The sequence below is a fragment of the Pelodiscus sinensis genome, chromosome 6, assembly GCF_049634645.1.
Source record: "Pelodiscus sinensis isolate JC-2024 chromosome 6, ASM4963464v1, whole genome shotgun sequence".
Taxonomy (NCBI): domain Eukaryota; kingdom Metazoa; phylum Chordata; order Testudines; family Trionychidae; genus Pelodiscus; species Pelodiscus sinensis.
This window is the reverse complement of record NC_134716.1, coordinates 97241921-97268715: the sequence shown is the minus strand read 5'-3', so window position 1 is coordinate 97268715 and position 26795 is coordinate 97241921. Positions and strand designations below refer to the sequence as shown.

The following is a 26795-nucleotide window of genomic DNA, read 5'->3' as shown; positions in this document are numbered from 1 at the left end:
CCGGAGAGAGGTGGAGACCAACAGGAGGCTTCAGGAGAAGGGTCAGTTGATGGCTGGGAAACAGGAGGGAGTGAGCCTAAACTGAGGGCTGAAGGCCTAGGGGGGTGATGGACCCTCCCCTAACCCAAGGGATCTGAGGCATCCTGGCCCAGACTTCTGTAGCAATATCACATCTATGCTGTGCTGTATCCTGGAAGAGCAATAAACTTTCTTTATTCTCTGGCTGGCAAAGACTGTTCTTGCTGCTACGGGGCTGCAGGATTTGGGGAAACCCAGACTTGGCATCATACTCTATTATACACACTGCCGCACACAGACCTCAGCCATAGCCCAGACTCCCCTACACCTTCCTGCAATGTGACCACTGTAGACCTTTGATGGTAGGAACACTTGACTGTCCACATTACTGGTTTCCAGACATGTGAAAACCCCAACACAGCCTGCCAAGGAGTCATTTTGGTCTGCACACTACCAAAGCCAGTGACATGGCAAAGCATATTTTCAACAACTTATCTTGTTTGTGCTTTCTCTCCTGTGTCAGGAAATGGGCAGAGCTGCCATGAACATTTTGGTGGTGACAGAACAGCAGAAGGAGAACTTAGGCATGGTAGACTTTAGCTGACTGATGCCTCCTATAACATTCAGTATAGCTGTTGACACCCCCACCCCCAAACACTGGTGCTTCTGGTGCAGGGCCAAAGGCACAGATTGGTGGGGTCACATAGTCATGCAGACTATCCATTGACCAACAATGGATCCAGAACTTTTGCATGAAGAAAGCTACATTTCTGGAGCTTTGAGAGTCCCAACCCTCCAGCAAAAAGACATATGTATGAGAGAATCCTTGCCTGTCCTAAAAGAGATTGCTATTGCTGTTGCTGTATGAAAGCTGTGCCCAAGACAGTCCATTGCAAACCCATTTGGTGTGGGGAAGTTGATGGTGGGTAAAGTAGTGGCAGAGGTTTGTGAGGTAATCAGCTCTTTCAGAGAATGTTTATGAATGTCATTGTGAGATGCCCTGGAAAAATGCAATAATTATTTGCTAATTGGTCTGATCCCACCAAATTACATTGTCATAAATCAAGTTACTATCCCCACCATTATTCTGGGGAACCCTGGCTTTATCAAACCATGGCTTGATTTCAGAGGCCTGGCAAAAGACTAATTATACTCTCAGACAGTGCAGAATGGTTGCTGAATGTGCTTTAGACAGATCATAGATGTCTACGGATACATTTAGATGGCAGCATTATTAATGCTGTTCACATTACTGTGCTTTGTGCTTCCACATTACAGACTTGCCTGGTCCATGAAAAAAGGAGGCATAGTACCCCTATGAACTTACTTGTTGGGGTGGAGGCAGGGATGAGACTCATAAAAAGGGCCATTCTGAGTTAGACCAAAGGTTTTTCTAGCCTAGGGTTCAGTGTTCTGATAGTGTTCAGTGCCAGAAGAAATGAACTGAACCGGTAATCATGAAATGATCCATCTCCTGTTGACTATTCTTAGCTTTGGGTAAAAAGAGTTAGGGACACCATCTCAGCCCATCCTTGCTAACAGCTAAGGCCCCACCACATTCATGGTCCACCCTGGCCAGCCTCACTCATAAGACCTCAAAATGAATGAATTTCATTATTTCAGATGTATTATGGTGTTGTAATTGTAGGAGTCATGGCCCAAAAAGTTGGGAGGGGGGTAGAGGGAGCAGTGACAAGGCTACTGGAGTGGGGCTTGCAGTGCCACTATCCCCAGAGCTGAGCAGTTGGAGAGCAGCGGCTTCTGTCCGGGAGCCTAGCCCTGAAGGCACAGCTGTCAGCAGCACTACAAAGAAGCAGAGATGGCACAGTATGGCATTGCCACCACTACAACCATGTCACTCCTTGCAGAGCTAAGCCCTCAGCCAGCAGCTGCCACTTTCTGGATGCTTAGCCCAGCAGGCAGTATAAACAGACTCACTGACTGTGTTACATCATCTAATTTTTCAGATGTGGAATATAAATAAATTGAAGCAAATGTTTTTAATGGCAAATAATATAATAATGCATCATTAGTATTTTTGGTCCTGTCATGTTGTTAATTCTCTGGCAATTAATTTCCTCTGTGGTATATGTACAAAAGTCACACTGACACAGACCATTATTGATCAGAGACAAAAAAATTATTTAGAAACACTTCTCCATTTTCACTCTTCCTTGGTTGCTATGAAGGTGTGCGTAGTGAACCATCTTCTAAATAAATAAACTATACAGTACTTGGATGATATACAGTATATACAAATTGAATATAGATCTATAAAATCAGTCAGTGCAATTAACATACAATAATGAAATGTGCAAAATGTGATTTAATTTTATCATATCAAAACTCTAAACCATCACTATCTAGTATAAATAAATACAAATATAATACATTGATTAGCCAACTAAGCAAGAGAATAAGGCCAATACTGTTATCTTTAGAGGTATAGAAATGATGAATTTATAAAAACACAATGCACTCATGAAAATAGACCAAACTGCTCTTAAACGTCACAGATGCTTTGGATGTCATAAAAAGGTTTTAAGTATTATGGTCCAGTTAGCTTAACTTCCTAGGTGTAGGCACTTTTCAGAAATCTCCAGGGGTAGCACATGTGGTAATGAGTCCCCATTTAAAGAAACCAGTAAATGCAGTTTGTCCATGCATTCCTGTAAAACCCCCTCCGGGTAGCCACTTATATGCAAGTCCAGTGGATTTTGGTGATGCAACATCTGGTCTGCCAGTCCCAGGGAGCAAATGGCCAGAAGGGACGGGGCATAATCGTTAAAAGCATAGTCGGCCATACTAAGTTCGGCCACCCCTTTGGCCAGAGCTTTGGCATTGTATGCCTCCCTGGCATCTTCCTGGCAGGACTCCATACGCACATGGGTGAAGTGCTCCAAGAAGAAGTTGATGGTCGGTGCCCCCAGGTTGAAGTGTAGTTTGTTTAGGATGATGCATTCCAGGTTGCAGAGCTGCTGGCGAGTGAAGACGTCGCAACAAAGGGCTAGGAGCTGCTTCACTCTGGGCGGGTGCACTTCCACCTGCAGGACATGCCAGCACACGCATGACTGCAGTGCAAAGCCACAGAGGCAGGAGAGCAACCCGCGCTTCCATAGAGCAGAAGGTAGCTTTGCGGGAGCACAACGAGACGCGGCCGGCTCCGCATTCGCAGGCCCCGCAGTGCTTAGCGCTGTGCTACCCCGCACAGAGCACAGGGACGCGAGAGAAACCCTGAGCCGCGGGCCCGAAGCAGAGGAACTTGCGCGACTCCAGCAGGGTTGCGCCTGAGCGCTTCTCCCGGGGAGCTCTCGTGCCTGACCAGCTTCGTCACTGAGCTCACTTCACTTCTGACATCCCGGTCATTTGCACTGAGGGGAAATGGGGCCCCGCCGCCCGCGACGCCTGCCCGGTACCTGTTTGCAGGCGATGAGGAGCGAGGTGACCCCCAGCAGCTGGAAGCAGTCGGCAGCCACCGGGGTGGTGGTGAGGAATCGGTCCAGAGTGTTCACCGCCAGGCACAGGGACTCGAAGGAGAAGCCGAAGTGCCGGTGCACAGGGAGCAACCAGCTGATCAACTTACATCGGGCCTCTGCCGTCACCTGCCAGGGAGAGACGCGCTGTAAGCGACCGGCCACCGCTCTGCGCGGCGGGGCTCCGATGCTCCCGACTCCGGACAGCGAAGCCACAGCGCGGAACGAGGTCAGGTGGCCAGGCAGCGCCAGCTGGCGCTACTCTTACTCCCCGCGGCCACGGGCAAACCCTTCATGGCACTGCCACAGCGTTGAGCCAGGAGAAGGCTCTGGGCACACGCGCCGGAGCGAGCTGGGCTGAGGCCCGCACACAAAGCAGAGCGGAGCACTGTCGTGCGCGTCCTGACCCTACAGACTGAACCGCGACGAGCTGGGCGATACGAACGCTAAAGGGCAGCGGAGCGAGGGCGCGGGAGGCTGAGAAGAGGGCCCAGGACCCAGCGCCCCCGAGGGCGCCGCAGCAATGCGCGCTGCGCACAGTGAGAGGGACACCAGGGATTCCGGGCCCGCCCTTTCCAGCCTGCATGGGGGCAGAGCAGGGCACGGAGAGGCGCTGGCCGGGTGGCAGGGGGCGAGTGTCCGTGCGGAGCGGAGACGCGCGGGGAGTGGGCGTGCAGTGCAGTGGCTGGACGTGTCTAGGGAGAGTCGTGTGTACAGCACTATGGACTGAGCGGGGGGCGCTGGGGAGTCCCGGGCTGGGCTCTATGGGGGCACAGAGCGGGGGCCTTGGGGAGCGCTGCGGCCCGCCGAAGGCGAGGGGTGCGCTTGTGCCTGGCCCCTGGCCCCACCCCTGCCCTACCTGCGGCTGCTGGGCCAGCGGCTCGCGCGGGTGGAACTTGCCCTCCAGCCCCTTTCGGAAGCGGTACCAGCTGGCCCCGTACTCGCGGAAGGCCTGTAGCTCCAGCCGGGCGGCGGGCTTGGGGCTGCCGGGGGGGCTGTGCCCCGGGTCGTCGCCCTGAAGCGGCCGCTTCCTCGGGCAGGTCGGGCACTTGCTCTTCTTCACCGGCGCCCCGAGGTCGAGGCCGAGGGCCCGAGCCCGCTCCTCGGGGGTGGCGCCGCCCGCCCGCCGACGCTTGCCAGGGGGGCTGCGCGGCCCGCCAGGGCGCTGCTGGCTGAGCGGGCGAGTGACCATGGCGCTGCCCGCTGCGGGCCCGGCCGTGTGAGGCGGCTGCCGCGGCGCTGGCCTATGTAGCAGCCGCCCAGCCCCCGCCTGCTGACATCACTCGCGGAGCTTTCCCGGCTAAAGCCCCGCTCAGCGGGCTCAGCCGCCAGCGCCATAGCCTCCCGGCCCGCGAGCTGAGGCGGGGCCAGGCAGGGGGCGCTCGGGGAACAGCAGCCGCACTAGCGTAGCCGGCACCAGCTCTGGCAGCTTCAGCCCCAGCTGAGCCCCGGGCGCCGCCGGCATCTGCAGGGGCGGGAGGGGGCAGTAATGACAGCGCGTCTGTCAGCCTCTCGGGGAGAGCCGCGCCGGGCACCTCTCAGCCGCCCTTCCGGAAGCACCTGAATCCCCTAGGCCAGGAGTTGTCACGCCGGGACACTGATGGTGGCCCAGGGTGGGAGTGGCCCTTCAGGGATAAGCAGCTGGTGCGTTTCACTGCAAGAGGCCTGCGGCCGCTGCAGTCAGGGAGTTTTGCCCCTGACTGCCGGGGTACGGTACGGTCGGGCGATTGAAGAGCGAAGGACAGCGCGCCACACGAGACCGAGTTGTAACGCCCCTTCCCTCGAGTAGCTAAGATTAGCGCAATAAAAGAGCACAGGCAGCCACGGGAGGGATGAGGCTGTGAAGAGAACTGGGGTTTGTGCCTATAACCGTTCTGTCAGGCCATTTTCCAGGTTAACCTGTTGCCATCCTACACAAGGAGGTCTCCTATTTCAGTTACTTTCTATTACAGATGAGACAGAAGCAATATACAGAATATGAATCTCTAAAAATATTCTGTATTACCAGTGGTACTTTCCCCTAACACAGCCAGACACCATCTTTGCTTAGGGACCAATTGAAAGGAGAACCACAAATAATGCTCCTGATTCAAGCAGCTGCTATCACCTGTACCAAGATTATGGGATTTGACCACATCTGTGGGCTTGGAAAGTTCTACAGAAAGAGGGAGTGAATGAATAACTCCCAGAGGAAGGTGAGTGGGAGAGAAAACAGGTCAAGAAAAAAAGAATAAAAAAAGATGATTGCTTTAGGTACCAGAAGAGTGCAGGAAATGGGCCCCCACACTGTGACAAGGCCAAGGGTTTTCCTGCTACCCCTTCACAATAAAATACATTTTCCAAAGAGGCACACAGTGAATTTTGTGAGAAATCGCAACTTTTGTTGTACTTAGTTTATGTCTGCAAAATGCTTTATGTAGATCAAAATTGCTGCCCAAGGGCTGAAATAGACCATATAGGAGAAGATCATACAAAGGCTGTCTGTCTACAGGGGGAGCAAGGATAAGAACTGAGCTACATTCATAAGTGCTGTAGTACCCCAGGCCTTGAAATGGTTTCTATTATAAGCAGGGTTTATACTATGGTTCAATAGCTCTCAGCACCCAACTATAAAAATTGTTCCAGCATCCCTGGCTAAACTACATGGTAGAAGCTGAAGGTCATTCTAAGCATTCATCATTTCTGTACCTCTATCCTTAAGTGTAGCAGGTTGATCCCTTTTCCAGTAGATTGTGTTTCCAATAGCTTTTATCAGTAAGATTGCTTATTAGGTTGAATACAACAAATCAGATTATTATATATGGTGGTAGTGGTGCAGTATGCCACCCAGGATGTAAAAAAGAGGTAGCTGAGACAGCATCTTTTATTAGCCGTCTGTTGGAGAGAGACAGACAAGCATTAGAGCTTACACAAGTGGTGAAGAGCTCTATTAAAGCTGGTCTCTCATCAACAGAAGTGGATCCAATAAAAGATGGGTAAGTGGATGAGGCAGTATCTCTCTAAACATACTATAGATAGGTAAGTTGATAAGGACCGTCTCCACCCACTGCAGAGGAATTTTAAGTCTCACTACCACTCTCGGACATAAATGGCAAAATTTTACTCTTCACAATCATTATTCTTATTTTTATGTTTTTTTAGCCAAGACATTCAATAGAGGTTAGTCATTTAAAAATAAGACTAATTTACACTTAACATGTTAAAGAAAATGAATTACAACTGGGACACACTGGAGAAAATGGCCAAAGAAACAAAAAATGGAGAACCTTCATTGTTACCCTACACACCAGCGGGCATAATAGGCATTAACTAACTAACTATGCCACATTACAGATAGGTGTGAGAGAAGACATCTTCTTCTGTAATCAGTCTAATGAAATAAATTTATTATTTTAATTTTGTGAGGAAAAACATGATATAAAAAAGTAAGATGTATATCATCAAAGCAATCCAAAGTTATTCAGCTAAACGATTTATGATCTTAAACTTTGATCAATGGGATTGTCCATTTAATTATTTTTTTCAAAGGTGGTGTCATGCACAAAAGTTCTGCATATAGGTTTGAAAAACCTCTCTCTGAGGGTAAGATATGAATACATCTAGAAAATAAATAATGATTTTGGCTCCAAATTAAAGATTACAAGTTATATTTTCAATGTATAAGCTGTTACTTTGTATAAAAGGCAACTCAATATACCTTAAAGCAGTGAAAGGAAAAAAAAAACTAGCAGCAGCCAGCTTCTCAAGAAATTCAGAACACTAATAGCCTTTTCACAACCTGGGGAAGTGTAGCTAGAAGGAGAATTGGCTATTTTTACAGAATTCTTGCTAAAAATCACAGGTGGCTGATGAGATAGCCTTTTTAGTGGTATTGAACAGCTGTATTTTTTCCCCTCTTACAGCATGACTTTTGTAAATTGGTGCGGTTCCTACCAATGAATGTTTGTTAGATGGCTCAACATATTCTGGTCTATCTTGTAGACTGTGATCTTTCAAGTATACATTGGATTTTTCTCCTTACACTGATGGAAAATACTATTAGCCCCTGGAAGCATTAATCAATATTTACTAAATTAAGAAAACTTCAGCATTAGTCATCTGGCTGTAAATACTGTTTTCAGGCTCAGTGTTAAATGAATCAGAGAAAGGATTTCAAAAGCCTAGTGAAATTCCCAAGCTAAAGACTACTGATCTGGAGTTTGTGGTTTTCAACTCAGAGTGAGCCACACAGGAAAAAAATGACAACGTTCTTAATGAACAAAAATCTGTTTTGTGATCAGTTTTTACATATCTAAACAGGACAAGCTATTTTGTAGAGCAGTTAAAAGCTATTTCATACATATCCAGAACCTGATCTTGAATTTCTAGTACATTAAGGTATTTTTAGTAAACTGAAACAAAGCACATTTGAATTGGTCATGTTCATTTTTATATTGAAGAAAATGGAATTACTACCATCATTTATACATTCAAACAAATGGCACCAAAATTTATTGTAAACATAATACATTATGCTCGTAATTAAAAATAACCTACAAAATTACTTGTCAAATTCATGCAGTTTTTCCAGTTGGTATTCATCACATTTTAAGTTTTTCCCCTATCAATATTGAAGCTTTGAGCTTTGTAGTTTGTTACTGAACATCAGTTTCAGTTGGCATTCTCTGTTTTTATCAGTTCTTTGATGATGTGTAAAATCTTGTCCTCTGGGGATGAAAAAACAGGAGTTAATGGAACAGAACTTAAATTTAACAAAAAAGAAGAGATGCATATGTAGCTCTCAACAGTTTAACAGAGAAAGCTTTAATTAGGGGAGGCTGTATCAGACTCAATATTGAAGGAAGAATGCAACTACCCAAATTCACAGGTAAGAAATTATCCTTATAGACACTAAAGACTGGTATGCTGTATAGTTTGCTAATAAATTGCCTGCATAAGGAAGTTGGAGAAAGACAAGAAAAGAGGACTTCCATAGATACATTTTAACATTTCACTGCATTTAGGATTTTATTTCTTGATATTCCTCCAAGGTTTGGATTATGCCCCTTTATCCTTAATTTTTGGGGTTGTCATGTAGTCTATCCCACACTATTTATTGGTAAGTTTATCAGTACATTAGATGCTGTCGTACAGCTGTGGCCCAGCTTTGGAGTATGAATGGAGTGTGAGAATTCATCTATGCCCATGAGAAAACACTAACAAATGGAAAGTAACCATTATTACTGATACCATTAATGTTCTGATTGTAGACAAGTGAGTCTATGCCAGAGACAATCACATAGGGTTCGTCTACGCTGCATGGCTATTTCGGGATACCTCCTGTATCCTGAAATAGCTACCCTGAATCTATACAAGTTGCCGATTATTTCTAAATATTTTTTTAAACAACAGGTGCGCTATTTTGCCATCCGGGTAAACCTCATTGCATGAAGGATAAGTAGATGTGCCAAATTTCAAAATAAGCTATTTTGAAATAGTTTCAAAATAAGATATGCAATTTGCATAGCGCAAACTGCGTGTCTTATTTCAAGTTTAGGGTGCTTTGTAGCCACACCCATACAGCCCCAGATTTTTGGGGTGATACCATGGAAGAGACCCAAGTTCATTAATGAACTGATGAGTTACTGTTTCTCAAGGGGAGTTGAATTAGTCGCACCCTGGCTACAATGTGGTCTCTTAAGCAAAGATGAAGTTTATTATCATATTTGTTTAAAGAATTATACACGTGCATTACCAATCTATATGTATCACATGTATAATATATGAATAATATAGCAATAAAATTACCTTCCAGGGACATTTTTGGATTTTCAAGCTTTTTCTTTAAAACAGTCTCAATAAGAACTCTCAGTTGTTTGAAAATTACTGCAATCTTTACAGGGGCCTGTAGACAGTAGATAAGAGAATATTAATATATTTACATTTTTCTCAAAGCAGTTTCATATAAAGAAAACCCAAGATTAAAGTTTACCCATCATTCCAAGAGGCTAAGAACCCAAACCTGCAAACAGTTAAGCACATGTTAAACTTTCATGTTTTCTTAATAATGTCAGTAGGATTAAACATGTATTTAAGTTAAGCACGTGAGGAGTCCCATTGACATCATTAGGAGCAAGGTATAAAGCAGGGGTGGGCAAAGGACCCTCCACAGGATGGATTTGGCCCATGGCCACCCTGCTGCTTCCTCACCCCCGGCCAATCAGGGCATAGGGACAAAGGAGCAAGCAAAGTCTTCTCGCCCATGCAAGAGCGCACGGTGGCTAGAGAGAAATGCCAGATGTTTTAAAACAGCTAGTGTGCATCTCTATTTGCCGTGCTCCTTTGGCAGGGTGGTAGAGAAAACTTTGTGCACTCCCTGCCCACAGGCCAATCAGGGCCTGGGGGAGGGAAGTGCATGAAGTCTCTCGCATCTTGTCCCCCACCCTGCCAGGAGCATGCAGAGGCTAGAGACACTCACTGGCTGTTCTAAAATAGTTGTCTTTCTAGACACTGCACGCTCTTGCAGGGGCAAGGAGACTTTGCGCTCTCCCCCGCCACTAGGTCCCGATTGGCCTTGGGGGCAGACGGAGCGCGTGAGGTTTCCTCCTGCAGGGCACCTGAAGGGAACCACCAGTTGTTTTAAAACAGCTGGCATTTCTCTCTAGGGGGCAGGAAAGGAAAGGGGAAGACTTCTTGTGCTCCTCCCACTCCAGGCCAATCAGGGTGTGGGTGAAAGCACAAGAAGTCTCCTGTCCTCACTACTTCTGCCCAAGGCTCCTTCTGGGGTGGCCCAAAGCTACCTGAGAAATTTCTGAAGTGGCCCCCTTTCAAAAATTATTGCCCACCCTGGTCTGTAATCTGCAGGCAGTGATATTAAACTAATTCAATGTGGTGACCGGGAATTTAATATCACTGCCTGCAGATTACAGACCAACAGTACACACATATAGAGGGCTCAACGATCATGGCGAAAACCACTCACCAGCCCTGCACCGTGCATGCGCGAGACCCGCACTGCGCATGCGTGGACCGCCAGTAAACAGGGCGACCGGCTGAAATCTACTTGCCACGAGCGAGTAGATAAGCATATTTATTGAGCCCTGCACGTATAAATCAGGCAGAAGGACTGAGAAAAATTACAGATTGAATCCTAGGTCTGGCACCCTTGGGAACTGACTGGTGCCAAATCAGAGAATTTGCCAAACCACAGGAAGTCATTATTGTCTAGTAGCATTTCCAACACTTCCACTGATTACTGGACTTTTAGAAGACTTTTAAGGGTAAATTATAGCTAAACAGCAGCACTGAACACTGAGAACCTGCACTGGTGACTGTAAACAAACTTTATGGGACTGGGGGAAACTTTGCCACACTCACTCTAAGTGGACATCCAACTAACTAAAATCATTCTGGATCATGAATGTTGCTAGACCAGAGAGTTCAGGACTAGAGAGGTTCAGCTTGTTCAGACATAACAGACATGGTAGAGATTTGATACCCCTCACCTCCCATACTCAAACTATCACCAACAGGCTTTAAAAAAAATGTTGACTTGCCCAGGAAAAATGTGGATCTCAAATTGAATTTGCCAATAAGAACACTGATTGTCTCCCATTTCTGTCACGCAGCCAGAAAGTTGTGTTATGTGTGTCTCTCAAAAAGAAAGGCTGATCTTAAAAACTCTGTGTCTTAAGTAACAAGTGCATTCAGTCATTAAGTGGTATTTCTTTGTATCAGAATTTGTATCCCCATTCTGTGTTTCAAGGCAGTGGTTCCCAACTGCCAGTCTATGGACCAGTGCTGGTCCGCAAACGGTTGGCTGCCAGGATGCGACGGCTGCTGGAGCTCAAGCTTGTTGTTTGTGGCGGCTCAGCTCCAGCAACCGTGGTGGCCGATTTTTGCACTGGGACTGAGGTGGCGGCAGGAGGTGGTGGAGCCTTGTCTGGGGAGTGCGGGGATTGGATGCGGTCAAATGGGTGTTGTATGAGGGTGTGATGAGTCACACGGCAAGAAGGAGTTGACATGGGCTGTAAGGGTCAGAGGTTAAATGGTGTTAGGCACTGGGGAGCAAGGGGCTGTGTTGGGGCTAGGCAGACAGGTAACATTTTATTTGCATATTAGCATATTCATCATCTGTATAATAAATATGCAAATATGCAAACAAACTGTTACCGGTCCACCAAAAGTTTGTGAATGGGTTTGCTGGTCTGTGGTATAAAAAAGGTTGGGAACTATTGCTTTTAGGGCATGCTTACACAAAATTAGCAACATGCACTCTTCCTGGCATGGAGCAGGTGGTGCAAATGAACAGAGATAGAAGAAAAAAAATATAACCCATTTGACAGTAGGTGGACAACTCCCATATTTCTTCTGTTATTTGACAGCATTTATCAAGACATGAAAACTGGACACCTGCTCTATTTTCAGCCTCAGATTAATTGCATTCAGAAAATGTGTTTAGATTTTCTTGTTTCAAAAGACAGAGCGAATGAGTGTTTGTTTTAAATCTTAAATATCTGTCATTTCACAGCTTTCACAATCATGAGACAAAAAACTTATCTAAGATGTAAATCAATGATATTACTCAAGGGTTTAAAATTAAGCAGGTGCCTACATGTTTACAGGATTAGGAACTCTGACTTAAAATGTTCCAAATTAATACATTTTCAAATACGATACTTACTGAAAACAGATATATCCTAAATTAAGTAAATGTGAGTGTTTCCAATAATATCTTATAATACTTCACTCCTTCTTCATCAAGAAAGGCAAACATTCTTTTTTAAAAATAGCATACTATTAAATTACTCTTGCTATCTCTTGGAAGCACATGGTTTCCAGTGGTCTTGGTACAAAATTCCCCATTATTTCCTTAATAAAAAATATTTCAGGTACAAAATGCACAGCCATTTAAAGGCATAAAAATAAGCAGAATCCATGTGTACCTGAAAATGGATCCAGCCGTCAACAGACAGGAGGCGTTCACGGTGCTGAACTTCTATGTCCCCACCAAAAAGTAAAACCGGAAAGGGGGAAATTAAAGTAGTCTCTCTCAAGTACACCTTGGAATATCTTATCTGCATAGAAATGCACACAAACAAAAGCATTTAAAAGCTACAACAGTTAACTGGAATACTACTTTCATGAAGTAATCAATTTTTTTTCCTGAGACCTTATTACCTTATCCTACCTATATTAATAACTGTGAAGAATGTAAGCTATGCCTGATTATCTTCCCTATACTTTGTGATCTATCTAAAAAGGCTTGTGTCACTGGGAGAAGTTTTCCTTCCGTGATCCTTCAGAGGTGAATTTTAAAAACCACTGGATGAACAGGAAGACCATATTATGTGGTTAAGTTTATAAACAGAAGATAATGGTGCCTACAGCAGGTTATACAGCTGAATGTGCACTAACGCTGATAAACAGTATTTTGTTTACATAAAATTTATCAAGTAAAATTTACTGAACAAGTTTTTTTCCCTTGATAATCCCATTCCTACTGATATGCCTGGGCTCCCCTTCTCCAGCCCAATGATTCATGCATGTTGTCTCTTCTCTTTATCTGTGCTTTTAGGCTTGGCAAATCTTACATTTCTTATTAACAAAGCATTCTTTCTCCCTTTCTTTAAATACATTACTTTCAGTAACTATTCCAAACTTATTCTCAAGAGTCTGCCAATTCCCTTTCTAACTGTAGCTGTTACCATACATCTTGCTTTATACTACAAGCTCCTTGGGCAGGGAATGTTGTCTGCGTTTGGAAAGTGCAGTGTATATGTACTACATTAAATATCAACAGGTAGATTAGCGCACCCTTACAATAAAATGTTCGTTGATATGGCAACACACACTTGAAAATAATTGCTATGATGCTTCACACTGATATAAAACATAGGTCTTCCCAAAAGAGTTGACAGTCCAAAAAGACACCACATATATAAGGGTGTGCAAGTAGGTGGGAAAAGGTGAGCAACAAAATGCAGTTCAGTTGTGAAGTTCAGCATATCTTGGATTTCACAATTTGTGTGTGTATATGTTTTAAGTTTTTGTGGTGTCCAACCATTACTGAAACATTAGCCTATAGTGGCTACTGCTATAGTGAACCAGACACACTCAACCAGCCAAACTGTCACACTGTTCAAGCTAACTAGCCACACTCAACCATCCAAATAGCCACATATGGCTAGTGGCTAGCATGCTGAATGCCACAGAGCTAGTATCTCATCAGGCTTACGAGAGGGCATTTAATGGCTCAAAAAGGCCCTGCTCTGAAGTGTGTTTTAAGGACTTTGAGGTAAGTAGAGACATATAGCACAGTACAAGTCAAAAATGACTATTGCTTTGACTACATTTTACTTTTAATTAAGTCACCAAACAGAAATGATCAACCCTTTAAAAAAATAAACAGTACTATAGACAATACTATAACCCTTTGTGAAAAGTTGACTGATAAAGAGTAGGGTACTTTCATTTTACACTTCTCAGTTTAGTCAGTATTAGATTTACTGGCCTTCATTTCTAGCCAAATTTGTGTGCCTTATTTTGGACCTGGTGCACTTTTTAAAAGCCACACTGATTTCAAGGACAAGGCATTTATGGCTCTTAAGATGAACTGGATGCCCAAGCTCATTATGTTCCATTTAGTAACTGCTTTTAAGATTTTCATCTCATTGCCTCTAAGTAATAAGACAGTGATACAAATACAAGATACTTACCTTCTCTTGATAGAGTAGCCATCCAAAAGTCTGCAAATCTCTATTTACTGAGGAGGGATGCACTTGTGCTTTGCCTTGAGCGGTTTCCACCATGCATGCCAATTTCTCTGTGATATCTACAGACTTTGTATACATTATCTTCCCCAAGTTGTCATACAGCCCTGCAGACAGCACAGCCTTAAGAAGGGCTATTTCCTGAAGAGAAAGGGATTGTGTGGTTCCATTTCCATCCCACCCATGAGGAGTTATAGGTGCTGCAAATCCTGCTGCTCTGACCACCTTTATTAGCTCTTGTTTCACATCCTGAAATTAGTTTTGATCAAAACAGGTACGTTAATAGCTTAATAGTAAAACAATGATTATTAAAAAGGGATACTATCAAGCCACCAGCACACATGGAGACCCCTCCCCAATATTCCTCACAGTAAAGAGAATCATATCTAGAAAAAAAATAGTCAGATCTTCAGTGGCCTAGAATTATGGTTGTTTGGATGAGTAACCAAAAGAAAATAAGGCTTCTAGGATTCAGGCACTGAGAATGTGCAACTGAAAGTGATGCAAGCATGTCTCTGTTCTCCCAGCTATTAGGGAGACAAATTCACAGTAAAAATTGCACACATTTACATTAGACACCCTTCTCCTGTGCTCTAGGAAAGGACTATGTTTTGAAAGGTCAATTTGGGATCACAGAATCATTGAAATGCAGAGCTGTAAGGGACTTTGAGAATTCATCTAGTTCAGGCCCCGATTCTGAGGCAGGATTCATATATACCTAGATCATCCCAGACAGGTGTTGGTCTAATCTGTTTTTGTTTTGTTTTTTTTTAAGTCCAACAGTGATGGGGATTCCACAACCTCTCTTAGAAAAGATTACTAGTACCTACGATCCTCCCAGTCTGACACTAAAATCCAATTACTTAACAAGGAATTATAGAGTCTAACCATGTTCTATTTTATTTACCCTTATTAAGTAATATTTTACTTTACAAGTTTTACTTGGCGTAAAGTGTTGTAGTATGAATTTCCTTAGAACAATTATATGCAAAGAGGTACATCAATGGGGCTTCCCCCAAAAAAGGTGTAAAGGATAGATTTAGAGTAAGAATCTATTCACCCATTCTCAACATTCAATTTGCTCATATTTGTTATCATCTGTATACTAACATGAGTACTGTATATCACTGCTTTAAAGTTATATGCTGAATTTTCTGAAGGAAATTAACAGTCATCCTTCCTGGGCAGAATCACATGGCTTGTATCTTGATATACCTCCAGAGTTAACAGTGACGTTCTGTTAAGAAAATTCCTTCTGCAGTAAGCTATTTCAGTGCGAAACCCTCCTTCTTGACGAGCCTTTTTCCACCTAGACAAAAAGTCTTGGTTTACTACAGTTACAAAAGTAACACAGATGACTATTTACAAAACAGAAGAGGAATCCAAGTTCAAATACAATGGAGTCTGGAGTAACGGACACCCAGTAATCCGACACTGCGCTTTATCCAACCCTGCAGCTCCCGGGGACAAAGGGTCGGATACAGGGCGGGCCGAGAGAACGGCCCCGCTTGCTGCCCAGTCGCTTTCTAGGAGAAGCTGCTGCTGCCAGGATGCTTCGAGGCAGCACCAGCACCAGCACCAGCAGCTTCTCCTAGAGAGCAAGGGAACAGCTGATGCCACTCCTGCAGGGGACAGGAGCGGCATTAGCTGTTCTCTTGCACTCTAGGAGAAGCTGCTGCTGCTCCTGCCTGGAAGCGTCCTGGCGGCAGCGGCAGCTTCTCCTAGAAAGCAAGGGAACTGCTGATGCCGCTCTTGCGGGGGACGTCCCCTGCAAGAGCGGCATCAGTTGTTCCCTTGCTCTCTAGGAGAAGCTGCTACTGCCGCTCCTGCCTGGAAGCGTCGCCGCCGCCTCTCCTCCTAGAGAGCAAGGGAACAACTGATGCTGCTTTGCGGGGACTTTGTCCCCAACAGGAGCGGCATCAGTTGTTCCCTTGTTCTTTACGGTAGAATCTTCATCATCCGACATATTCGGTAATCCGACCATGTGTCGGTCTCGTTTAGGTCGGATGATAGGGACTCTACTGTACATAACAAAAATGATAATGACTTATTGATAAAACAGTAACTGGTGTAATCTGGAACAAAGTATGTCTACCAAAGATCAGGAGAGGGCAAGCATTTCACAATATCTAAAATTACATGTTGATGAGTAAACAAAGATTTGTTTTTTCTATAAACAGATATGATTGTATGTTCTGACACTTGAAAATAGAATAGCAATGTTTCTGGTTGAAAGTCATAAAGGATGTAACCTTAAATAGGCAGTTGTTGGATTTTTTGTTTATTTTAAAGTAGAGCTCTCTACAAACAGCTACAGGAAAACCTGAAGCATTAGGACACCACCAGCAATACATTTCTGCATTGCTCGATATACGTGGTATTAGAAGGCCAAGTAACTAAACATCTGGGCCATTTATTACTCAAGTAGCATAGTACTTGTGTCACGTTTCTGCTATTCTAAAAGGATAATTACAAAACCATTTAGGATCATGTATCTAATAGCAATATTTAATGAATGTGTTACTAGAAATCAAACTATACTATTTGCTTTACATTTTAATATTTTAGAAAAGTTTATTTACCCTAAATATGCACTATAAATTGTCAGATGATCTGAGTTTGCCAATGCCAGGGAAGATTTTGCAAGATCCGCTTCATCTTTTCTACCGATTGGTGTAGTAAAAGGGGATTTTTCTGTCATTACAGCAGCTAATGTTGCCTGTAATCAATTGCAAAGTATTACAAAGTTAAAATATAAACAACATCATATAAAGAAAAAATAAAATACAAGGCTTCAAGCTTTACCACACTAAAAATCTAGATTTCTCTTTTCAACAAGACTTATCACAGTCTTGCTTCACATTGGGCCGAAAGGACAGAGTGATAGCATTTTATGTCGTATATTACAGTGTCTTCAGTTAATCTTGCACTGTATCTACATAGCACCTTGAAATCTTTCAAAGGATTATCTGAAAACAACGGAGTCTTGCGGCACCTTGAAGACTAAAATATTTATTTGGGCATAAGCTTTTGTGGGCAAAGACCCTACTTCTTTAGATGCACGTGAAAAGTATTATGATAGACTATTATATGACAACAATTCTAAGGATGGACTGAGTCATATAGCAAGACCTGATCAAGTATCATAATAGAATGAAGTACAAACTCTTGTTTCAGATCTGCTCTTCATGGTAGTTTCTTGATTTAGTAGAATTTTGTAACAGTGATGTTCCTTTTGCACTGTTTCTATATCAAATTACAGTGATACCGAGTGAGGATACTTGAAAATTATTGAAGTAACATATCAGTAGTGAAGAGAGGCTTTTTGATGAAGGGATTGAAAAGCTGGCTAGCTTCACTCCTGGTCTTTAAAATGAGAATTACAGGTTCTTATAGTGAAATAAATATTGAATAGTTGTTTTCAAACTGGAGTATTTTATTATATGAAAGTTTCCCTAAACACAAAACCGATATACAAGCATTTGTTGGCTTTTGCTAATTATACATGACAGTTATAGGGATTCTGTTTTATACAGGGGAATAAGAATTAGGGATGTTAAATTTCAATTAATCAGCTAATTGAGTGGTCGATGAAATTTCCATCAACTACTCTATAGCGGGGGTGGGGTAGGGTACTCACTATCCCCACTGCACCTCTGCCTTTTATATGTAGTAAGAGCCACACACGGCTCTTACTACATTTAAAAGGCAGAGGCGCAGCAGTTGGAACCCAGTGTGAGAAGGGACTGCTTTAGTTCCCGCTCATGCAATTTCCCTCGCTGCGCCTCTGCCTCACTATGAAGATGGTGCTGGGGGGAAACTGGCTTTTAAGCCAGCTCCCCCCAGCACCAGCTCCCCCTCCTTGCTGCACCTGTATCAGAGGCAGCAAGTGGGGGAAGCAACTAGTCAAGTAGTGACTCGACTACACGATAGTCTAGGCATGTTGGCCTTTGCAAACTACATTTGACAATTACTGGGACAATTACCTAGGCTTATTGGGTAGTCGACTAGTTGCTTACATCCCTAATTAGATCCTTTGCACCATGTGCAACTTAATCTTAATAAGGCTACTGTTAAATTTGGTAGAGGAGAAGGGAAAGTTTCCAGCACTGATTAGTTGGATATACTAATTGGATTAAGTTAATTTACTGCATTGATTCTTAGGTGAAATGAGTTTGCCTTTGAAGAAAAGAATGCTTGCTGCAGACTCATACTACCATGAATGGGTTGTTTTCAAATAATTTTAAAAAGGACACTAATCTGAAGTCTGTCAACTTAAAAATGGATTAAAAGCAATTTCAGGTCCCACATCAGCCTTTGAGTGCAGCAAAAATAAGAAGTTTTAGAATCACATTTTAAGGTTTTTGAAGTATTCTTTCCCCATTGCTCTTTGAAAGAGCCACACAAACAGAAGAGACTGAAAATGAACACATACAAGTACTGCCACATACTCAAAGTAACACAAACTGAAAAATAACCATGTTAAGTATTGTTTGTAACAACAGACCATCAAAGTTTCAGACAGATGTGATTCAATAGTCAATGCCACTTTAAAACCAGGAGGTTAAGAAGATAGTTTATGTTAACACAGCACTTCATAAGATCACTACATGTTGAACCTTTCCAATCTGGGACTCTCTGGTCCAGTAACAACTGTGATCTGGTATGATTTTAGTTGGCCACACCCATGATAAGTTTCCTACAGTCTCAAAGTTTGTTTACAGCCACCAGTCATGGTTCTCACTTTTCTATGCTGTTACTTTGCTTTAATTTACCCCTAAACATCTTCTAACAGCCCAGAAAGCAGGAGAAGTGTTGGTAATACTGCAAGACAATATTGACCTCCTATTGACTGGCAAATTTTCTGGTTCAGTACCGGTCAGATCTCAAGGATGCCAGACTAGAGAGGTTCTACCTGTAGTAGACAGACAGATAGATAGAATTGGAAGAGACTGACTAGAAGAGCATGGGCAGTAGGCAAACCTAGGACTGGGGAAGGCATCTTCCAGCCCTGCATCTTTCACCCAAGGCCCCCCCACTATATATAGGGGCAAGGCCACCCATCCTTCCTAGGAAGAGGCATATGGTCCCAGCCTCTTCTCCCCTCCCCCTCTGGAGCACTGGGAAGACTGCTCCTCTGGCCTGGAAGGGCCCTTGCTTCCTCAGCCTTGGGAAGGCTGGCTACATGGCCCCAAGCTCAGCAGGATGGAAGCCAAGGCAGCCCCAAGAGACTGGAGGAGCTGTGCTAAATATGGAGGAGGTGTTGCTGGGGTCAGAGCGTAGTAGGAGCCAGCTAGGAAGTTTGGGAAGGCATTGCCTTCCCCCATCTTTTATACCTGCTGCCCATATGCTAAAACACTGAAACTGGCTACTTTCTTTTGTGTTGGCAGGGACAGGATGCAAGACAAAGTACTGATAATAAAAATTCCATTTAGTTTTCTTAATTGTAGTATCTATCAACTTACCACAGGATCCAAGCAACCAAATATGGCACCAAATATAAGCATTTTCCCAATCTTCACATTGACAGGCAATGCTGCAAGATGCTGGCCCAATGGAGTAAGTTTGGGCTCACTTAATTCACAAGCGCCAATTTTCCGCAGAAGGTTCATTGCATTGCTGATTACTTGGGGCTGTGGAGGGTCTAATGCTCTGGAGAGGAAATCCTCAGGAGAACCAAGATTGCATTTCTGTGGATTAAGGAGGTAGATAATTCAATCTAAACATATCTTCTGGTTAACATTTGCTAGATAATTGTTTTTTAAATGATGGGCTCCGAAGATATCTACAAGGCATGTGGTCTATTCAGTCTTTCCAGGCCAACCGTCCTCCTCTTCCCCCATCACACTCCATCTTCCTCATATGTGCCAAGAATTCCCTGATGCAGACCCACACAGTGGCATTATGATGGCTCCACTTTAGAGGGAGGGCCAGAGCACAGGGAAATGGATTATGCACCCACTACCCATAGCTTCAATCTGGCCTATATTGCAGAGCTATGGAAGTGGAGATGCATTGGCATGGTTGCAACTTCATAAATCTATTAATGTGAATTTATATGCAGAAGATGTGGTCATGACTTGAATGACACATTCCTGAATTCCTAGGGAAAGATGGATTCCAACCCCCTGCTTAGTTACTCCATGCACATACAACAATGGCGGGCAAAAGGGCCTTTGTGGGCCGGATCTGGCCCACGAAGGTCCTGCCGCTCTCCTGCTTCCAGGCCATTCAGAGCCTATGGATAGAGGAGCACACAGGGCTTAGAGTCAACCCTGGGAGAGCAAAAGACTTCGTGCTCCCTCCACCCCCAACGCCAACCAGGGCTTGGGGGAAGTGCGCAAAGTCTCCTCACGCCCTGAAAAGGGCGTGGCACTTAAGAGTCAACCACCAACTGCTGCTCAGCTGACGGGTGACTCTGTGTGGCACTCCCTTGAATGGTTGGGGCAGACTTAACATGCTCCCCGAGGCCCTAACTGACCTGGGGGCAGGGAGAGGGAAGTACACAAAGTCTCCTCCCACCACCAGGGGTGCGGGCACCTAGAGGGAACTGTCAGCTGTTCAGAACAGCTGGTGGTTCTCTCAGAAGGGGCAGGGGCAAAGACTTCATGCTCTCCCCCACCCTCAGACCAATCAGGGTCCATGGGTGGGAAAGCAGGGAAGTGTCCTGGCTCTGCCCCTGCCCCTTCTGCTGGATGTTCTGCCCCTTCTGAATTTCTGAAGTGGTCCCCAGTCAAAAATTATTGCCCACCCTGACATACAATAAACTTGTAATATGGACAGATACTGGGATTTAGTCCTTCATTCATAAAAAAAACATTTTCTTCCTGCTGATGTTGGGAAGAAATGTGAACAACAGTTCCATTCTACAGATTAGATAGTATTATGTACTAATGGATGGGTTTATGCTCTTTTCGCCCAGCAACATGCTCTGGATTTTTTAAAGTGTTTACATATAGTGGATTTTCTAACAAGAGGACCCAAAAGTCTCCATAGATTCACACAACCCAAATAATGGACAAGCACCTTTTTCTTTGATTCCAAAGAACAAAGGTAAGGGAAATTCAATAAAACAAGACTGTACCATAATATGAAGGCATAACTCTTCTAAAGGCACACGCAATATTTCTGGAATGGAATATTCCATGAAACTTTCAAATCTGCAATACCATAATAATAAAAAGACACACATATTACAAATTTCACTATAACAAGCTGTGACATCAGGATCATAGAACACTAAAACTGGAAGTAATCTTGTGAGATCATCAAGTCCAGTCCTCTACTCTCATGGCAGGACTAAGCATCGTCTATTCTAGACCACTAGCTGACAGGTGTGTCTAAGCTGCTCTTAAAAATTTCCAATGATGGAGATTCCCTCAGCCTCCCTGGACAATTTTTAACAGTGCTTAGCCACCTTGCTGCAGTTTAAGCCCATTGCTTCTTTTCCTATCCTCAGAGGTTAAGGAGAATAATTTTTCTTCTTGCTCCTTGTAACAACCTTTTAAATATTTGAAAGCATTGTCATGTCTTCTCTCTGTCGTCTTTTCTCCAGAACAAACAAACCCAATTTCAATCTTCCCACATAAATCATATTTTCTAGATCATTAATCATTTTCTTGCTCTTCTCTGGACCATCCCCAATTTGACCACATCTTCCTTGAAACATGGTGCCCAGAATTGGACACAATACTCCAGTTTAAGCCTAATCAGGGCAGAGTAGAGCAGAAGAATTATTTCTTGTGTCCTGCTTATTCATCCTAGAATAATATTTAGGGTTTTTTTTGCAACACTGTTATATTGTTGACTAATATTTAGCTTGTGGTCTGCTATGTTCCCCAGATCCCTTTCTGCAGTGCTCCATCGTAGACAGTCATTTCCCATTTTGTACGTGTGCAACTAATTGTTCCTTCTTAAGTGGAGTACTTTGCATTTGTTCTTACTGAATTTCAACCTATTTACCTCAGATCATTTCCCCAATTTGTCCAAATCATTCTGAATTATAATCCTATCCTCCAAAGCACTTGCAACCCCCCCATACTTGATATCATCCACAAACTTTAGACTCTCTATGCCATTATCTATATAGTTGATGAAGATACTGAACAAAATCTGTCCCAAAATTGATCCCATTGTAACCCCACTTGTTACGCTCTTCCAACATGACTGTGAACCATTGGTAACTACTCTCTTGGAATAGTTATCCAACCAGTTATGCACTCATCTCATACTAGCCCTGTCGAAGTTGTATTTCCCTAGTTTATTTTTAAGAAGATCATGCAAGACTATGTCATAATTACAACTCATCTTTAGTTACCATCTCTTATCATCATATGCAGATTTCTCAGCTAGACAATCCTTTCTGGGGTACCTGCATATGCATCTTAAAGTAAAGCATGAGTAGAATACATTTCCCCTCTGTGAGCTAAGCATATGCACAAGTCACGAGAGGAGGGGGACTATGAAGAAGACAGAATAGTAATGGATAAGACGACACTATTTTGAAATAATTTCTAATGTTTTTTGTTCATGCTTAACTGAAATAAGTGGAACTTCAAACTTTACATGTGGCTAAACCCTCAAAGTAAAAGTTACTGGAAAGAATATATACATTTAACTGAACTACAGTTAAGGACAAATCATTTTCAATCAGATGCAAAAAAAAGGTATTTAAGGTTTTTAGTTATGATTTTAGTTAATTCACCAGCCCTGTCATTCATCCACAGACAGCCCACTTTAAGTCTATGCATGTCTTACAGACATTTAAGAAGCTATACTTCAAGATTCCAGAGCTAAGGCTTGTTTATATCTGACACGGAAGCAATTTTTGGTAATATGTAAAATATAATTCTATAGTCAAAAAAAGTGCTGCAGCTTGATTCTTTCTCAATATTTTTTTTTTTTAGAAAATGAAAAATGTGAGTCACTTCTGTTAAAGAAACATTAAGGGTATAAATTCAATGTGAAAAAAAGCCAGGAAATGCAGAAGGATTATATAGCATAAAGTCATTCATATTACACACAACAAGTAAGTAGTTAAGAGAACCTGAACTTCTGTTTTTCCTCAGATCAGTTTAATTTGCAACTACTACACTTCATTTAAAACACAGGCTTTTTCAATTAACACCATAACAGTTGTCTGACTTACAAAAATCTTGCTCAATAAAGCTTTTACCTGTCTCTTGTGTACATTCGGAAACAAAATCCATCCCTAACACGTCCAGCTCTCCCTTGACGCTGCAAAGCACTTGCTTTACTGACAAAGGTCTCTTCTAAAGAGCTCATTTGGCTACTTTCATGGTACCTGAAAAAACATTTGTACAGAATGTTTAGATAAAGATTATGGTCAGTTTCAAAGTCTAATTTAATTTAAAGCTGATTTTTAAAAAGTTACTCATCATGAGGGTAAAAACGGAGTTTCATTACATCTTGACTAGTGTTCTGGGCTGTCCACAACAGACTATGCTTTAACCTTTGTTTTGCCGTGTTACCCTAATGCAGCGTTTCTCAAAGCGTTTCTTCCCCCCTGCGGGCTCTGTCCAATAGCCCCCTTCCCCCCCCAAAAAAACAAGACAAAAAACCCCATGAAATACTGGATGGAAGCCCGTCGAGGACAATTTTCCCCTGCCGCGTCTGGCAGGGGCGGGGGAGTGAGGAGCGCCATAGAGTCTAGTGAAGGGGGCCAGGAAGGGGCAGTTGCCGGGCGCCACGCTAAGGGAGCGCCGGGCTGCGTGGGAGCAAAGCACGTGCTGCTCTGGCCAACGTGAGCAGCAGAGACCGGCAGCTGGACACGCAATGCCTCCCCTACAAGCTGAGGCAGCTGGGCCAGGCAGCAGGAGCAGCCACTTTAAAAGTAAGTGTGTTTCTCCGTGTCTAGCTCTGTGGGGGAGGGGGAGGGAGGAGATTTGATTGGAGTGGGGCTCCAGATGCTGAGGATGCCTGCCTCAGGGAGAGGGGGGAATGCACCAGGATTGGGGGGGGGGACCGCTAGGGGGGCCTGCCTCAGGGGAAGGGGTGGGTGCATTGGCGGTTAGTGTGCAGTCCCAAACTGGACAAAGTGGTGCAACTTTGCCCCCCCCCCCTTTTTTTGCTTAACTTTGGTGAGGGTGAGAGGGAGGGTGTGTGTGTCACAAATTCATCTAGCACTTTAGGGAGTCACGATATCACAAAGTTTGAGAACCCCTGCCCTAAGGACTTAATTTTCCTGTATTCTGGTCAACTAATAAATCATACCTTTTTGAAAAGCTGTTTGGGTGTTACTGTAACATTTGGTGAGGTGCATTAACCCACGAAAAGCATACAAGTTTCTACTAGGAGTCTGGCTCAGCTAGACTCTCAGAACAGAACTCACAGTGACAAGCAGGAGTGCTTAAGTCCAGTGATTCAATTTCAGGAGGTGACAATGTTGCATGACCTGCCCTGATTGAAGAATGTGACCCTTTGGGGGACTTGGCCCACCAAAGGGATCCTTTCCAAGAGACTGTTCCAAAACTAGGGGTATATTGTCACAGATCCACAGGATCAGTGACAACACTATTATTTGAAAATCAGCAGACTTGTACCAAGTTGTAGGATAGTTTTGTGGCCTTTATTATGAGACCAATACACTTTTTTTTAAACCAAAGGCAGAATTTAAATCTAAAGATATATAATCCTAGTGCAAAACCCCTCTGGTATCTACTTCCAAAAATTTACACAACACAAAGGCTTAGGAAGATCAATCCTTACCTGTTTTCTTTTGTTCTCCCAGTGTCAATTACAAAGACAACATCTGGTATTGTAATACCTGTCTCAGCAATATTGGTTGCCAAAACAATCTGCAAATGAAACAGATAACTGAATTTAGGACAGGGGTGGGCAATAATTTTTGACTGGGGGCTGTCAGAAATGTCTGAAGTAGCCCTGGGCTGTCCCAGAAGGGTTGGAGCCTCAGGCAGAAGGGGCAGGGCCAGGATACTTCCCTGCTTCCCCATCCACAGACCCAGATGGGTTTGTGGGTAGGCGAGTGCATGAAGTCTTTGCCACTACCTTGAGATAACCGATTTCTAGGTCCCGGGTGGTGGGAGAGGACTTTGTGCACTCCCCACTCCTGCCCCCAGTTCAATCAGGGCCTGGAGGTGGGGAGGAACACGCAAAGTCTGCCTGCGCCCTACAAGGGAACGCCACACTTAGAGTCACCCCCCAGCTGAACAGCAGCTGGTGGTTGACTAAGTGCCAAGCCCCTTGCAGGGTGGGAGACTTATGAGGGGAAGTGGGAGCGCACAAAGTTTCTCATTCCCTGCCCTTGGGCTCCTGGTGCATAGCGTCAACCCTGATGGCTGAATAAGCGCTGCGTGCTCACCCGTCCCTAGGCCCAGATTGGCCTGGGGATGGGGATCAGCAAGACCTCTGTGGGCTGGATCAACCTGCTTAGCAGGCCAGATTCGGCCCATGGAGACCCTTTTGCCCTCCCCTGATTTAGGGGACTAGCCCTTTCATCGATTTCATTCCTTTCAACTCAGACTTGCAGAGAATTTGATTAGAGCAGTCCCCGCAGAAATGTCTGGGAGAACTAAAGAGCTAAAGGGGACCTTTAAATGCTCTTGTACTAGATTTTCATTGTATTACTGGTTTAAACTGCTGCTTGTGCTTGAAAAAAGTGTGCTTGACTTTCTACTGAATAATTTGGCATATTAAGTAACATAGTATTCAACAAGCTTGTGTGTATGAAGTGTACAGTATGAAATGTACAAAATACTTCAAAGGAAAAGATTCCTAAAAATATTTTTGTAGAATGTGACAGATCAATTTTTTATTCAACAGAAAGCTACAGTAAATCAGAAATTACAACAAAATTAATGTCTTTGTTGTATTTAAATGATTTAATATGCTGACAACTATTTCAAGTTAACTCTTAAATGGCCCTGAACATCTGGATAATTGAGTATAATGTTGTAACTTCAGCAGGAGGCTTTCAAAGACAACTCACGTTTGTACAACTTTGTATGTTTTTATTAAGACAATTCATATACTTTTTGTATGTGAGTATAAAGTAGAGGGAGCAAGATGATTTATATTACAGTAGTGAAGTTTTACCTGTTTAAATATGTCATACCTTTCTAACTCCAAAAGGGGGCAATGTAAATGCAGCTGCTTGATCTTGTGTTGAAAGAATAGAATGCAGAGCTATTAACCTATACCTGAAAGAAGATGTTATTCACAATTAAGCCACACTATTTAACAGATGTTTAAAAATGCTCGAGGTAATGGCTGGTGAGCTGGAGGAAGCAAAGAAAATATACATAAATAATAGTAAGATTCTGTATTGCTAATTTATGATTATGCAATACTAAAATTAAGATTACACTAAAATATCAAAGAAAAAATATGTAAATGACAGTTTGGTGAAGATGATGAAAAAACATTTTTAACATTGTAATCCAATTCTATGTTGACTATAAATTACATTGACAGTATTTGGCAGAGAAAACAAAGAGTCCAGCGGCACCTTAGAAACGAACAGATTTACTGCAGCATAAGCTTTTGTGTATAAAATCCACTTAACCAAATGAGT

The 26795-nt window shown here is 43.4% G+C and overlaps 2 protein-coding genes across 4 annotated transcripts in view; both read right to left on the bottom strand.

Annotated features, from left to right (window-relative positions):
• Positions 1-2326: 2326 nt before the first annotated feature.
• On the bottom strand, positions 2327-5836 carry CCNO (cyclin O). Its single transcript, XM_075932458.1, has 3 exons — positions 4351-5836; positions 3435-3620; positions 2327-3062 (listed from the first exon to the last, which is right to left on the bottom strand). Exons 1-3 carry the CDS (start codon positions 4681-4683, stop codon positions 2583-2585), a joined length of 999 nt encoding a protein of 332 aa, XP_075788573.1. The 5' UTR covers positions 4684-5836; the 3' UTR covers positions 2327-2582.
• A 2061-nt stretch (positions 5837-7897) lies between these two features.
• DHX29 (DExH-box helicase 29) overlaps positions 7898-26795 on the bottom strand; it is a 45159-nt gene continuing 26261 nt past the window's right edge. Inside the window, exons 17-27 of one of the 3 annotated variants that reach the window (XM_014581743.3) lie at positions 26337-26421; positions 24971-25059; positions 23418-23546; positions 21327-21402; positions 19708-19932; positions 16825-16961; positions 15458-15551; positions 14189-14383; positions 12416-12547; positions 9279-9375; positions 7898-8197 (exon numbers count right to left, since the gene is read on the bottom strand). In XM_014581743.3, coding sequence (XP_014437229.1) covers positions 8142-8197; positions 9279-9375; positions 12416-12547; positions 14189-14383; positions 15458-15551; positions 16825-16961; positions 19708-19932; positions 21327-21402; positions 23418-23546; positions 24971-25059; positions 26337-26421 — 1315 coding nt within the window. In that variant the 3' untranslated portion in view covers positions 7898-8141. Of the gene's footprint in view, positions 8198-9278; positions 9376-12415; positions 12548-14188; positions 14492-15352; positions 15552-16824; positions 16962-19707; positions 19933-21326; positions 21403-23417; positions 23547-24970; positions 25060-26336; positions 26422-26795 lie in introns of those variants that run through there. The other 2 variants (XM_006139548.4, XR_001369342.3) reach the window with 2 other exon arrangements.